We start from the raw sequence: 16,460 nt of genomic DNA on the forward strand, positions 1-16,460 counted from the left end.
ATCCTCATTTATAGACCGTATCATTCTTAGTTTAAGAATTTCCTTCAATCACACAAAGTTTCATGGTTTACAGTGTTTGTATTGTTTTACAGTCAGATGACATGAAGCACTCATGCTGCTGGCTTCTCTTTGAGAAGCACTACAGAGAAATTAGGGTCCGATTCACTTAAAAAGACGCTGTGGATCAGTGAGTTACCTGAGGCGTGCGGCTCTTATAGGGTGAGCTGCTCTCCAGATCGGCCAGGATACTGGTCAGAGAGTCAATCTCAGCATCCAGGCTGGAGCGTCTCTCCTCCAGGGTCTTCTGTGGTCCTTTGATCTACAACACAAATACACAGCACATGTGAAACGGTTCAACAGAACTAAATATCAAACATGTGGGAAAGAGTGCCAGTGTAGGCTGTGAGTAAACCTGCAGAATGTGTCAAAAACATTCCACTTTTAATTTTCTTTTGTTTTTTTTAACATATTTTTGTACTTTTTTGATTGTTTTTTTAAGATTTCGATTTACAAGGAGTAAGCCAGAGGTTACAGACTTTAACCCATAGAACGAGATTAGTAATAAAACATGGCGATAAAAATATCCTAATTTAATCATGAGCAGAAGCTGGCCAAAGTTTAGAAAAATTACATATAAATAAATAAATAAATAAATAAATAAATAAATAAATAAAAATAACAAGAGGAACATGCTGTAACGGACAAATTAAAAATCTTATTTGGAAGAAGAAAAAAAATCCCTGTTCACAGTGTGCAATAAATATCATTTCAATGAATACCCTTTTTTAATTTTAACTTTTGCAATTTTATACTTGTATTCTTTATATTCTTTTTATACTTCTACAACATCCGGGACTTTAAATGTCACTGTACTGCTGTGAAGTGATATTAAAAGAATTCGATTGTACTGTATCCTATTCTATGCCACAGAAAGTCGAGAAATGATTTATATAATTCAATTAGAGCTCTTGTGCTTTGTTAAAGAACCCTAATGAAATTGATAGCTTTGATATAGAGGATTCCGCTGGTTTCTTCTCACAGGGAAAAGAAAATCTTACTTGGAAAAAAAAAGTTTGTTTGTGCATTCAGATGTTATATCATATGCATGGATATTCAAGGTCTAAACTGCATTGATGTGATGAAAATCAGTGAGTCTTTATAAATAAAAAGCAGTACCTTGTTACTGGGTAGCGTGATTGATAAATTAGGATTAAAAGGATACATGGTATGAAAGCTGGCTGGAAATCATTACAGCTTCTAAAGAACAACACGAGGAGAAGTAGGTCAGCTAAAGTGTGTGGATTATCAACAGAGATACAGTTTCTGTAGACTGTTGCCCTTTGCACATGAGGGAGATGAATGAAAGACTGACTCGTCACGGTGTTCTGTAACAGTGTGACAGCAAAGGTGTGGGAGATGGACAGCATTCTCTATCCTTGTCAAAGACTAGATCAGCATCCTAAATAAAGCTACTCTGCTTTATCAACTAGAACAAGTGGTGAGAAGCTGCAACTAAACAGGAAAAGAAACAAAATAAAATCAGATTAGATTAGGTTAGGTTAGGTTAGGAAAGTACAAAACTAGCCAGCATCCCACTGCACATCAATCCTGTTGGAACACCAGACTCCACGAGCATGTACAGTCAGGCTATTCAATTGTTGGCAGGCAAGGTATTTTTTCCAGCCCTTCATGTAGCCTAGTGTGAAAAAGACATCTCTCTAATAAATTTAGTTCAGTCGGACAACAGTTATGAAGTGACGCTCCTCTGTTCCGTTCAGCACGAGCCGCAGTCGCGGAGCAGAAGTCACGTGACATTAGGCGAGTGGCGCGAGCAGCCTCTCCTGAGAGACGTGATGACTGACAGGACCATGACAGATGAGAACTTTTGTTAGTATCATTTCTTCTGTTCATTTCTTCCTTCAGTTTTTGTTTTTTTTTTCTTTCAAAAAAATATTCTGTGAAACAGCATTAACCCTATTCTATTACCCTAGCTCTACTTACACATATGAATCGTCATTGTCACACATGATTGTCATTATTAAAACAAGTAATCACACATCCCTCAACAGTCCAGCACCACTGTATGTGTATTGCACTGACAAGATACACCCAATTTTACTGCTCTTGTAAAATATAAATGATTGAGATGCCTGTTGTACTTTAAATAGCCATACTAAAATAATTTATTTTGACAAAAAATACCTTGAAACGATGGTTGTGGTTTTTATGATGTGCACAAAAGTCTCAGTTAAATGAGTTCAATTATAAATAAGTGTGATACGGTGCTCTGATTTACCATTTGAATGTAGAAAAAAGCTTACTTGGGTGTCTCACAAAGCACTGATGTTAATGCAGTTATAAAATACAACATGATCATGTTTAAATGTAGGGGGGAAAACTTGTCTTGTGTATGTGTCTTATGGTGCAAAAATACAACATACAGTATGGGCTTTTATATTGTTGTGTCATTGCTCATATTGTGAGCCAGATCTCTCCGGCCCCTCATTTGGGATGTTTTTCAATAATTGCCCGCATGACAAACTAATTGAATAGGGAGTTGGGATAGGAATAGGAATCTATGGGAGTTATAAACAGTGTTGTGAACATTGCATTTTTCTCAAACTAAATGAATAGGCCTGATGTACAGGCAGCAGTGTTGGGGACAGGCAGCAGTGTTGGGGACAGGCAGCAGTGCTGGGACAGGCAGCAGTGTTGGGACAGGCAGCAGTGTTAGGGACAGGCAGCAGTGCTAGGGACAGGCAGCAGTGTTGGGGACAGGCAGCAGTGTTGGTACAGGCAGCAGTGTTGGTACAGGCAGCAGTGCTGGGACCGGTAGCCGTGTTGGGGACAGGCAGCAGTGTTGGTACAGGCAGCAGTGTTGGGACAGGCAGCAGTGCTGGTATAGGCAACAGTGTTGGGACAGGCAGCAGTGCTGGGACAGGCAGCAGTGTTGGGGACAGGCAGCAGTGCTGGTACAGGCAGCAGTGTTGGGGACAGGCAGCAGTGCTGGTACAGGCAGCAGTGTTGGGGACAGGCAGCAGTCTGAATGACTGTCTAGAGGAAGATGATATAGAAGACTGTCATTTGGAGGTTCCTATGTTCCTATGGAAACTGATTTGTGATTCATGGTTACACTACTAACAGGTCAATAATGACCAATTTGTTAGATATTTAAGAGGATTGTTGCAGAATAGAGGCTTTGCAGTTTAATTGAGCCGTCTGTTCTCCCGCACAGAGCATGCTTAAGTGCTGTGCGAACGACATAATTACCACGTTAGAGGAATCAGCTTTATAACAGCAGAGAGGTCAAGATGGCAGCTCAGGCCCGTAAAAGAAATGACAGGACAGACTACGCAAGCCAGCCAAGGAAGCTGAAATTGAATTACAAAAAAAAGCCAAGTAGAGAGATTCTTAATGTGAGTAAAGAATGGAGAAGCTTCGTGATGAGACTCTATGTGGGATATTTGCATGCACACACATCAGCTGAACTACTGTGCATGAAGTTACAGGAAAACAATAGACTATGGGTTGTGGTGGTGTTTGCGTATTCAAATTCGCCTCTGCACTTTGACCTCTTCCTCTTGTTAGTTCTGCTTAGGCACAGAAATAAGTCAACATCCTTTTTTTTCTCCCTTCTATTCAAGAAACACGTGGAGAATTGGAACAAGGGAAAGTTGTGGCTCATGTGGTGCAGCGCTACTGCAAAAATTATACATGCGAGTGTGCATGTGAAAAACATGAAAAAAAAGAGGAGAGAGATTTTTTTAAATCCAGTATAAAGGGAAAGAGAATATTTAAAACACATTAATGCACGGCTGTTCGATCTTGTCTAGAAAGGGTCAACGTGGGTGTTGGGTTTCATTCCAACAAAGCAGAAGCTGCACCCGAGTCCAGTGGAAGTCAAGATCTACTAAATAAACAGGTTGAATCAGATGTAAATGACTGGAATGAAAAGCTGACACGAATCAGACTCTACACCACCAAAGAGGAGAGGTAGCTCAGTAGACAGGAAGGTTCTGTGCCACCACCACCAAGCTGCCACCCCTGGGCCCCTGAGAAAGACCCCCAAGCCTAAGCTCCTTACTTGTATTAAAAATAAGATGTATGTAAGTTTCTCTGGACAAGGATGTCTGCCAAAAGTTATGTAAATGTAAAGGTATAATAGATCTATCAAGATAAGATGTTAGAACTGCACTTCCCAAAAACACCTTATTTTCAACTTTGCTTCATCGCATATTTTTACTCGGATACATAAAAAAGCTCATTCAATTTACTTAACTCAAACGCGTACATCAGTTCCATGTGATTGAACCAACATAATTAGTTTTCCTACATGATCATGATTTCAGCATCTATTTTTAAAACCCTGTAAAAAAAAAAAAATCACAGAGTTCACACCAAAGCTGAGAACCGAACCCACAACACGAGTGTTTAGCAACAGACATATTACCATCACGGTGTAACTGGTTTATGTTAATACTCTGTGACCTGATGTAGTACATGTTTAAGCCTTTTTTGCCAGTACACTAGTGTTTCATTCTCCCAGTGGAATGAAATCAACTTCTGGGAAATTGTCAATCAGTATAAACAAATGAATTTATTTATATCTGCATTTATCTTAAGACTGATAGAAAACAAGTCAAAACACTGTCGGCTTCAGTATGAGACGTGGTTTCTTCACCTTCGAATTTCATCTACTGTAAAACCTTCAAATTTTAGATGCTTATGAAGAAGTACTTGGAACATCTCCGAGAGCAGAAATAGGGTTGATATCGTTGACTTTGAAGAAAGAAACATTAAGAAACTAAAATGAAAATATTCTTTAAATATATTGCCTAATAGCAGGCTAAAAGAAAAAAAATACTTTCTAATGAGCGGAGAAAAACTACAGATTCTTAAACCAACACTGTCGAGTGTGACTCGTCAACGAGATTCAATGCTGAACATGGACACCCCAAAACATCATAAACCTTGTGCTCCAGTACATCTGATCAAATGCACATTTTTATCTAGTGCTTGCTAATATTATGTACAGCAGCCATGCTAATTCATTTTCCTACCCATCCCGAGGCATCTAGAGATGTACCAGCTTAGGGTTGTGTTCTGCTTCATAATGATTTCAGACATTCAAAGAGAAGATGTCAACTACACGTGGTCTTTAAAGACAACAACCTCCTAATCATTACACAATTGTCGGACTGTGTATACTGTAACTGTAAAAAGTTATATATATTTATAATAAAACTCTCCGGTGTTTATAACAGTTTATAATCACACCCTCCAGTGTCACCCAAATGAGGATGAGGTTCCCTTTCCTCTAGTCTGGTTCCTCTCAAGGTTTCTTCCTCTTCCATCTCTTCCAAGGGAGATTTTCCTCACCAAAATCTAAATAAGTCTAATATTAATCTTGAACTTTTTGTACTATATTTCTTAAGTTCTGTAAAGCTGCTTTGAGGCCATGTGTATTGTTTTAGCTGAAATGTTCACCTTTTAGTCAAGGATATAAAGCTTCTTTCCACAAGCCATCAGACTCCTCAACAACTGAATTGAAGTGAACCGAGCACAAAGTACACACACACACACACACACACACACACACACACACACACACACACACACACACACACACACACACACACACACACACACACACACGTATGCACAAACAACTGTATGGACTGCACTCATCTGCACCAAATACACACTCTTCCAATATACATCCATCTCTACAGCACCACCATATCAAACAGTTTACATGCTGTTTTTGCTCTTTGCACATGCTGTCTTGCACATTTGAGTTAATTGCTGTTTTGCACAATTCATTAAAATACCTCATATAACTGCTGCTATTACATTAAGTGTTCATTCCAGTATTTTTGCACGTGTACTATGGAATATATAGTATGTATAAAGGGTCGGTGCTGCTTTTGTATATTGTCTTTTGTGTAGAGTCTTGTATTGTTTGTTTGCACTGTCTTTTCCCTCACACTATTTGCAGCAGGTTGCACAGATACACTTTATGTGGCTAAGATTAACTTACTTAAGTCCTTCGCTCTGTGTTGTTCTATGTAGCTCTGTCTTTGTTCTATGTAGCACCGTGGTCCTGGAGAAACGGTGTCTCATTTCACTATGTACTGCTATATATGGTTGAAATGACAATAAAAGCTTCTTGAAAAGACTTTTAAAGGTCAGAGGTTTCCACATCCTCACATTATCATGTTTCATGCAAGATTGACACAGGAATTCTTAAAATACAGAATGCATCAGAGAGCTCTTTATCAGATCATGACAAGGTGCTAACTCTTGGTGTGCTTACACATTTACTGCTGCCTTCATATTCAGCGTTAAAAAGACGTGAAGACGCTAAACAGGACTCTGAAAGATCATTGTGAAAATAAATGCGACTGGAACGTTTGAAACCAACAAAGAAAAGTTTTAAAAAGAAAAACAAAGTGTTGCTTGGTGTGTAAAGTGGTTCACGTTAGAGATTAGAAGCAGGGTTAACACTTAGAACAGCATTAATCCAACAAAATCATTTTCACTTATTAGAATTTCTGCAACTGGTGTGAGAGTTCGAGTTGTTTAAAAAAATATATAAAATCTGTGATCCAAACGGTTGTCTCTGCTATCAGCAGTTTCAGTTCATGACTTTAATGAAGCAGAGAGAGGCAACAAACAAGGCAATTAACCATGAAGCGGTTGTGTTTACTGGCAAACACAAACCATGATAAACGATTAGAAATGTAATATGCTGTAAAATAACCCAGTTACAACAGCTGCAAACAGCATTACAGACATTAGATAAAGGGAAATACAATAAAAGCATGTAGATATGAACGTAAGCGAGCAGGGAGCGAGTGTAAAGGCAGTTGCGGTGCAACTCTGTAATCACTTTGCAAAATTAATTAGCTGAGAATTTGCCTTATTGACTATGTTAAAAGAAATGAGTTATATTTTTAAAGAAAGTGGAAAATGTTACTTTAAACACAGAAGCTGATGTTTTAATAACATGGGTGTCATCGACACTGCGCGCTCATGTACGTTTACACGTGATCTTTATAATCTATAGTCTTTATAATACGATGCATAACGACAGCCTGGAAAAAACCTTCTCCACTTTACATACTAGTGTGTGAAAACCCTAGGATTTAAAGAAGTTTATATTCTCCCAAATTCAAAAGGGAGAAAAACTTGAAAACATTTGTATTTGTATTGTATTATTTAATCTACTCATTGATATTAATGCTGAAAACAATGTTACTATGGAGAATTTAAACAGTTTACAACGGGAAATGAGTTCTCACTCAGTGTCTCTAAAACTAAAAAGTGTCTCTAAACTGATCACGGCTCATGCTCATCAACATCCGTGAGAAAATAACAGCTGATTAATTCAGCCAGTGATGTATCGTTTGTTGACTAATTAACGTATAATCTGTCATTTAAGTGAAGTGGAGTGTTGTGGGGTGGGGAGATGGATAATGATGGCTTAGTGGTTCACATGTTTCCCTCAAGCTTTGGGGGTTTCCTCTGGGTACTCCGGTTTCCTCCCTCAGTAGGAAGGTCATGTGTTGTCACTCAAAGGTCATGTGTTGTAGGCTGCTTGGCATCTCTAAATGATCTGAAGTGTGTGAATGAGTGTGTGTGATGGGTTGGCATCGTGTCCAGGATGTCCTCTACCTCATGCCCAGAGTCCTCTTGGATAGGATCCAGGAAAAGTGATAAGTACTACAGAAAATGGATGGATGGATGGATGGATGGATGGATGGATGGATGGATGGTTGGATGGATGGATAAAAGAATGGATGGATAAATGGATGGATGTCATTTAAGCATTTAATTATGCACGTCCAAACCCTATTCTCTGCTTTGATTGATGATGTGATAGAGCAGAAGCATCACAGACAGTTTGACAGCTGATATCTGATTACAAAGTGAGTCTATCCACTTCTTTATTATCATGTAACTATCCAGTACCTTAATCAAATTAACTCCTGGTCATTTCTGGCCAAATTCAGCCTCAGCAACATGTCATGGGATTTTTATATCACCATGTGATAAACAAATTCTGGCACATACCGTATGTAGATAGATGTACTGTATAGACCATTTTATATTCTGGTTTAGATGTGTCCAAATAGGGTAATGAGCTATAATCCCACTGTTGGGTATCACCCAGAAAAGAATGGTCTCACTTTTGAGCAGGGGTGGTTCTAGCCCTTTTTTAGGGTGGCTCCAGCCCCCCTGTCTGTGATCTCAGCCACCCTAAAACTATGAGTCTAATTTTTACTTTCAAAAATAAACAATAAAAATGACGTTAAAAAGCAGGACATGTCGTCGATGGGAAAGAAAATTATTTATCAGTTTGATCCAAGAGCGATTTTTTTCACCTTGCTTTTATGCACGTGCCTTGTAGTCTTTCAAAAGTGCATAATCAGCTGTCTGCTTTATCTGACCGGAGTCAGAGCTGGAGGCGTTTATCTATAACGTTAATCGGCGGAAAACCGCAAAGATGGCAACCAAAAGCAGTGAAATTTCACTATTCTTCTTATAGCACGTTGTAGCACAAACAAAATATTAATGCAAACAATCCATTCAATACTAAATAAAAATAACATTTATTGATTTGGTCTTTGTCTTGTGAATATTTGTTTATTAATGACTGCATTCATTGGACACACTGTTTGTAGAGAATGCACACATACATGAACTGATTTGATTCAAGACTGGCATCATTACATCCTGCATAAAATTTTGGTGTCCACTTTTGCCATTTTAAATAATACCATAACTTTTGGCTTACTATGTAGTCATATAATATATAATATAAAACTCTTCTTGTTATAAATTCTCACTGAGGGATAAAACCCTCAGAGAGTTTTTTCTTGCCTAGGGTTAGGGTTAGTCATCTCTGGTTTGTTGATTAGCTTAAATCTAAACCTGAACCTACTGTTAAAAGGACTATACAAGTCAAACTGAAGGGGATTGATAAAACAGTCATATACCCAACTTCGTAAAGGTTTCCAATAGGGGGAAGTGACACAGGTGAACCAATAGGTGTCAGTCTTTACTGTAGCCTCAGTTCCACTGCACAGAGGTCAGATGAATGTGAGCCAGATAAGCAACAAGGCCATACATAGTAGTTGCAGCAACATTGCAAATGGTTTGGAAAGATACAAAGATCACGGCAGAGGTTTTGATCTTACTTCATGTATGTGTGTGGGTGTCTAGCACATTCTCACCTGAAATCCATAGGAGCTCTCGTCCATCTGTGGAGGCGGAGGGAAGGACGGAGGAGATGACAAACCGCTGGTGTCCACTATAGGTGGAGGGGGTGGAGGGTAATCACCTGAGGATTTCAGAAAGCAGATAGAAAATTGAAATCATGAAATACTTTCTGGGAAAAAAAAAACATAATAAGGAACCTTTAAGGCAGCCTTAAATGCAGTACCAAAATAATCCTGTATTACAAGAGAGGGATGCAATACTTCAAGATTACATTTTGATCTGTAACAGGGAGACAGAGACTTTTCTTCATAAAACAAATTAGTGTGTGGAAATTTGGATTCCTATTCAACCATATTCGTCCTTAAAGTTTCACACACACCTCTTACTGTGATAATTAGATTAACCAAAGCGTCGATAAGCAGGAATTTACCAGGATCAAACAAGCAAACTATGTTTCCAAAACTATTTAAACATTGTGTTTGTCCAGCCAAAAGCATGGCGACATGCCAAAACAGAATTCTAAAGTCCAGCACTAATCCCTGGATTGGATTGCTCTGGAGGTTTCAGGCTGAAGGAAGCTCTTGTCTCTAAACTAGATCCTGCTTGGCTGTACTCCCAGTTCCATTCTAGACTCTGTGGTTTGACCGTGTATTTCTAGGGTCCAAACCAATATAGTGTGTAGAGGCTATATGGCTAAACAGAAAATTATTGCCATGTTCTGCCTTTATCAAAATCTTTTTCCTCTTTATTTTCTTAAGCCTTGAATTTTGGCTTCATTAGAATCTAATTAATGTGTAAGCAAATTAATGAACTGTGGTCATGCAGTGGCTTGATGAATCCATTACCAAGTGAAATCTATAACCATAAATAAGACACAAGTTTGTGTCTTACAAAGTGTCATTTCTCTCAGGCTGCTGAAGCTTCCATGCAAAAGGAGGAGGTTTAGGGTAAATACTTCATGACCTCCAGTTACTATTATTCAGCAGGTCCTCTGAAATGATCATGAACCATGCTGAATTTCTTAAAGAATCATTCTTCCTCTTCCTTTTCTTCTCAACAGCGCACGAGTATCTAACGTTGCAAAATTGTTAGTGTTGTTCCATAATCTAATGGTACAACATTTCCATTCACTAGAAGGAAGAGCAAGGATTTAGAAAATAGAGATGGTGGTCTTCACTGATAAAGTAAACCCAGCTCTGTACTGTACCTCTGACTTTTTATTTATTTATTTTTTTTTACAGTAGTTCCCTCACCTAAACATCTAATTTTATGCTGACTCACGAATGACCTGAACATTGTGCAAACATAAAAACATGCTAAACCAGTACTAAAGAAAAAAACATGCCAAAGAGCACTACTGTTACACTATAGTTGTGACACAACTATTACAATTAAAACCACCTTAAAGCAGTTACAATCTGAGCTTGTGGTATTTTCCTAGAAGCCCTGTAGCTATGCAATGGCTTTATGTGAACTTCAGCAAAGCTTGCGCAAACTGTGATAGCGTCAGTTGTTCAAAGAGTAAACATTTCTCAGTTTGACTTTGAGGTAATGACTCAAGCTTTTTGTGGAAAAAAGTATATGGTGTCTTCTTAAATAAAATACTGACCAGGCTATTTTAATGAATAGATGACGTGACTAGGATCTAAACAAAACAGAACCAGTGATTTCTGTAGAATTTTCAGCAAAAAAAAAAAAAAAACCAACAACTTCAAAACAGCTGTGTGTGAACAACTAAGTACACACCTAGTGTCAACTATTATGCTGAGTCACTTCAACCACTCACTGCACACATTCCAGTGTTCGATTGCATGGTAGCTAATGCCAGAAATACCAACCTACCGCCGAATACCATCTACCCTTCTCTAGAAGCTAATGCATTGCATTATTCCTACAGAACCTCCTACTTTTACAGGATGAGACTGCTGTGACAGAATGACTTTGCAAGTGGCTAACTGCATTTACTAAACACTGGCTGTTTCAAACAAAAGTAATAACTTAATAGCTTAAAGGCATGATTACATAAACATTTAGACCCAATAGTAATTATTGTGTCCATATTTAAATGTAGGAATAACTGTTTAAATGTTTTGAACTGATGTCACGAATTTATACATTTTTGTGAAGTTGCTTTTTGACAGGTCCATTGTTTAAAGGGCTATACAAATAAAATTAAAAAAATATATAGCTAAGTCACCTCAGGCTTGCTCATTGGGGATAAATAAAACACATTTAAATATGTGTAGAATATTAATCTTTGTATAACTAACATTTTGTACTATATTTCTTAGAATCTGTAAAGCTGCTTTGACACAATGTCCATTTTTAAAAGCGTTATACAAATACAATTTGAATTAAATGAAAAAAGAAAAGTTGAAAAATCATACAGAAATGTACACACGCAAACAAACACATACACACACACACACACACACACACACACACACACACACACACACACACACACACACACACACACATATATATATATATCAACTGTACAAGATTCTGAAGCTTGTTGCCAGAAAAGTGTGCAAACACGTCACACGCTCGATGAGAACTAAGTGTCTGAATAGAAAACATCTAGAAATGCCTGAAATTCACAAGTCTTACTGGTTGATTTAATATAGTTCATAAAAAAATAAAATAAAAATAAAATGCCAATCTAACAATATTGTAGAGCAGATAAACAAAATTTCAGGGTGGCATGGCAGCACAGGTAATGTTGAAGCCTCACAACTTCTCAGGATCCCAGTTTGATCCTGAACTCCACACGTTCTCTCTGTAATACCATAGGTTGCCTCCAGGTTTTCCATTTCTCTCCAATCTCTCTGAAACAAGTAGCATGACTGGATAGAGGTTTCAAGAGGTGTAGAAATAAACTGAATTTAAGCAGTGCACAGATTTGGTTTTCTTGGAAAAAATACAAATATGAAGGCTTTGGAAAACTTTCTACCTGACTATTTTTTAAACCATATGATATATAGAAGATCTAGAAATGTATCTATTATATCTATGTATCTAATCAGTATTTAATGGAACAAATGACAAAATGGTATTCTCTACTTGCATGCTATTTGCATCTTCAGCTTCTGTGAATGCTGTTTCATTAAATAAATCTAAAATACAGAAATATGTCAACAGATTGTCAGCCGAGTGTTGCTTGAAGAAATAATATGCTGGTCCCTGTATTGTGTATATGGTGTCTTCTAAGTAAATGGCTTTTGTTTTCTGAACTCCTGCCACTGCATCAGCAGCAGAGCTTGGCCTGGGATGACGTTTGTTGGTCCCGGGCTAAGCTATAGAGGCGGCGATGTGAGATCAGAAAGGCCGCGTGTCGTGAATACGAGCAGCTCCATTTGTGCTGACTGGAGAGCCTGAACACTGTGCACTCACTGATGAAGACAAGCCGCAGGAACACTTACTTAATGTCACACATTATCACTTGTGCTTTATTGAGTTATTATGCACAAGTGGCTGCTTTGTGTGCACTGCATTCCAATCAGCAATTAACGTTATTTCAGAGCACCATAAAAGGTTTCTTTTTTAATTAGGAACATAACTATTATTAAAGACTTGAATCAAAATGCTGTGGAGACTTTGGCAGCATATTACAGCTCATGCACCAAACATCCTGCAGACTCACGCACCAATTTCAAACAACTTGACCTGCCATTTTGACCTGCCTCCTGTTGCCCAAATCCTCTGGCATTAGTCTTTAAAGAAATACTTACATTTTATTGCTTATATATATGTAATGCTGGGTTGAAGTGACAGCACATATAGTATTTCTTAAGCTATCCACAGGCAGATTGGGGAATTAGTACAGTATAAACTGTCTTATTATTGGTCTAGAAGCAATACATCTAGAGATGTAATTAGTGTTTCCCGTTTGCTGAACATGTATAATCTGAAAATTTACAACCTGTAGCACAAAACAAAACCAATAAAACAAACATATAAATATACCAAGTGACTATCAGTGTGTGATAATAAGAGATGGGAAATTCCACAAAAATGATCCCTGTGGGAAAAAAACCTCCATACACACCACAGCGCCACCATAATCACTCACCACATCCGCACTACCTTCCACGAAAGCTTAGTAAATAAACATTATTTTTAATTAAGTGTAAAAGACAGCATGGCTGATTCATTGCATCATGCAGCTGCAAACAGAAGTACACTGACTTTCTCCTAGAAGGGTACAAGTGCAGGAAAAAAAAATCTGGCATGTGTGGATTTGAGTGGAATTCCATAGGGACAACTGAGGGAAGTTTGAAGAATCAGACATGAAGGGAGATTAAACTATTGCGAGGGAGTGAAAAGAGTGGAAAGGTGATGAATTCAAACAGCTATTCTCAGCAGGAAGATCTTCAAAAACAGTCGGTGAGAAGAGCATAGCAGAATTGCTAACACGCTGCCAGAGAGAGAGAGAATGTCAAGGCCTTTGGTTAAATAGTGTATACTGTCATGGGGGAAAAAGAATATACACCCCCTTCAATTCTTTTATTCTTTATCAGGCCCTAAATAACAATTGTTTGTTCCTTAACAACTTCTAAAAACAAAGAAATAACTTTAAATGACTATAAAAAACCAATATTCATTCTTTTTTTTTTTTTGGCAAAAATTAAGAAAGTAATTATATGCCAAGTGTTGCTAATGAAATGTGCAAGATTAGTTAATCAAGAGGTGTGAATGACACTATAAAAGCCAAGCAGTTGGTAGTTTAGGGTTCTGGTGCACTTAGGTGTGTGTCTACATCGTGCCATGAAGAAAGTACACCAACCATAATCTCTGAGAAGCAACTGCTGCTGCTCATCATTCCAAAAAGGTTTAAAAATCCATCTCCAAAGAATTTACCAAATCTACCAAACTCCTAAAAAAAAATCGGCTGTCCCTGCAAATTCAGCCCAAATATAGACAGTCTAATGAACAGATATAAAACTCGAGTTTATAACAACACAAGCAGAAAAAGACTGAACAAGCATGGCTTTCATGGTAGCATGGCTAGGGATAAAATCCTTTCTGTTGCCTCAAATTACATTGAAAAAAAACAACACAAAAGTTCTGTTACAATATCCTTTATACTGATGAGACCATGGTGGAGATGATTGGTCATAAGTGCAATGATTGTTGAAAACTAAACCCAGTTAAACCATTAACTAAACCCATTACCCCACATCTCACACCAACTGTCAAGCCTGGTGCTGGAGAGGTGATTATTTCTCTGGTTTTGCAGCCACATGATTTGGTAAACCTGCAGTCACTAAGGCACGAATGAGCTCCACTAGATACTAGACGATTCTTAAGAGAAAGGTGAGATGCAAAAGACCAATGCTCCCAAACACACCAAAGCAAATCATCTTCATGGCTTAAAAAGAAAAAAATCTGTGTTGGAGTGATCAAGTCTTGACTCACTGGTTTAATTTAAAAAAAAAAAGTCTAGACAGATATTCACATTGTGGGGAACACAATGGTTAATGAGGCACTGATAAATAAAAACATTCTATTAAAGGAGGGCGCACTTTTTTTTCCCCATGACGGTATATCCAGGTGGGAACAGAACTGGCCATACATTTATAATATATATGCAGTACTTGAAGTACCTCTAAACACTCCTTAAAAAGTGTGTATGAATGTCCTTATTTAGCAACATTAAGTAAGCTTGCCAGCAATCATAAAGTATCTTAGCAACAAGCTAACCAGCAGACAAAAGAGAGTAGCTTAGCAACAAATTAACCTGCTAATGCTAGTGATTAATGTTGATACTGAGTAGCTTCTCAAAGCAGTGAGAGTACCTTCCCAGTCCTATGCCTGTAAGTATAATGAAAGCATATTAAAAGCAGCCAGTGTGAGCAGCCATGTTGATTTGGTATCTCTCTGTAAACAGGGAAGGACATGGTAGACAAGACTAGCCCAGTTTTGAGGAGCTGAAATAGTTTCTGTTGCTATTATTGTTCAGAGGTGCATTAGCTGCAAATACGTCTTTACAGAGTTTCAGATCCCACACCATGTTCTATGAATTGTCTGATCTTCTGTACACTTTTCTGGCAACAAGATTCAGAATTTTGAGAGGTTTTACAAGTTCTTGTCTTTAAAAATTTAAAGTCTTTAAAACTTTAAAAGGGTTTTGTTTGAGGCAGTTAGTGGTGAGTAAATGAGATCTTTTGTTATGGGAAAATGTCTGCGGTTGGCCATCTGCCATGTCAAACAAATTGCCTTTTACTGCAAAAGCAGGTGGTTCTTAGCCTCGTGTATTCGTGTAACTTACCAAACTCTCGAGCAAATGCTAGAAGTCAAGCACCCATGACAGGCTAGGCATTGATTAACAGGGCTCATATTAAATATTGTGCAAACCAGCATCCAAGAACATGAGTTAGCTAGGTGAGATTTTGCTAACTTTTAAGCTATTATATAAATCAAATCAAATAGATCATCTGTTGAATTGTGAGACCTGATTTGTCAGTGGATGTTTAAACTAATTCCAGCTGTAATTCAAATGACAAGGAGTCTATAAATAAAATAAAAACAATTTTACAAAGTTTTTTGTATGGAGAGGTGTATGAAACATTTATGGAAGGAATCTCTGGTGTCAGGGGACTTTGTAACAGGCAGGACAGAGGTCATGGTAATGTGATAAGAGACAGAAGAAGAATAGAGGCAGATGAGGGGATGACTATTTACTATTTGCTTTAATGTAAATGATAACAAGAAGCTTGTCTGAGAATGTAAGAATGTAAAGAATGCTGTGTCGTTCTTGAATGAATAAAAATTTGAAGCAAAATTCCCATGGAATAAGAGACAGAGTGCTTTTAAAGAAATAATCTAAACTGAACAACTGTCTGTTATATTCCTATCCTATTCCTAACAGCACAACCCAAAGTGTTTAATTGTTTATTAGCCTGCAGGCTGACATAAATATCTACTAACAGTATCTAATAAATAATAGATACATATATTTATTTAAAATTAATATCCTGAACTGATATTAATATCATGTTTCTATTAAGCTGCTCGAACATGTCCATCGTTAAATGCCACAATTTGCAAATAATATTGAATTGTTTCCCGATTTAAATATTAAAAAAAAAATTCCTGACCTGACATTTCAATCTACTACCATGACATGAAGGTACATCCACATGGCTAAACCGTGGTGGATGAGGGTGAGGGATCGCAGAAATGTGCACCATGTTGCGTTATAAAGCCTACATGCTGAGCTCAGCAGAGTG

At 37.7% G+C, this 16,460-nt stretch overlaps 1 protein-coding gene across 9 annotated transcripts in view; it reads right to left on the reverse strand.

The window, feature by feature from the left end:
* LOC113642945 (LIM domain containing preferred translocation partner in lipoma) overlaps positions 1-16,460 on the reverse strand; it is a 194,911-nt gene that overhangs the window by 77,800 nt on the left and 100,651 nt on the right. For all 9 annotated transcript variants that reach the window (XM_027146784.2, XM_047813124.1, XM_027146778.2 and 6 more), the window contains 2 exons: positions 9,240-9,346; positions 197-319 (listed from right to left, as the gene is read on the reverse strand). In XM_027146784.2, coding sequence (XP_027002585.1) covers positions 197-319; positions 9,240-9,346 — 230 coding nt within the window. The remainder of the gene's footprint in view (positions 1-196; positions 320-9,239; positions 9,347-16,460) is intronic.

Source organism: Tachysurus fulvidraco, chromosome 5, assembly GCF_022655615.1.
Source record: "Tachysurus fulvidraco isolate hzauxx_2018 chromosome 5, HZAU_PFXX_2.0, whole genome shotgun sequence".
Classification (NCBI taxonomy): Eukaryota; Metazoa; Chordata; class Actinopteri; order Siluriformes; family Bagridae; genus Tachysurus; species Tachysurus fulvidraco.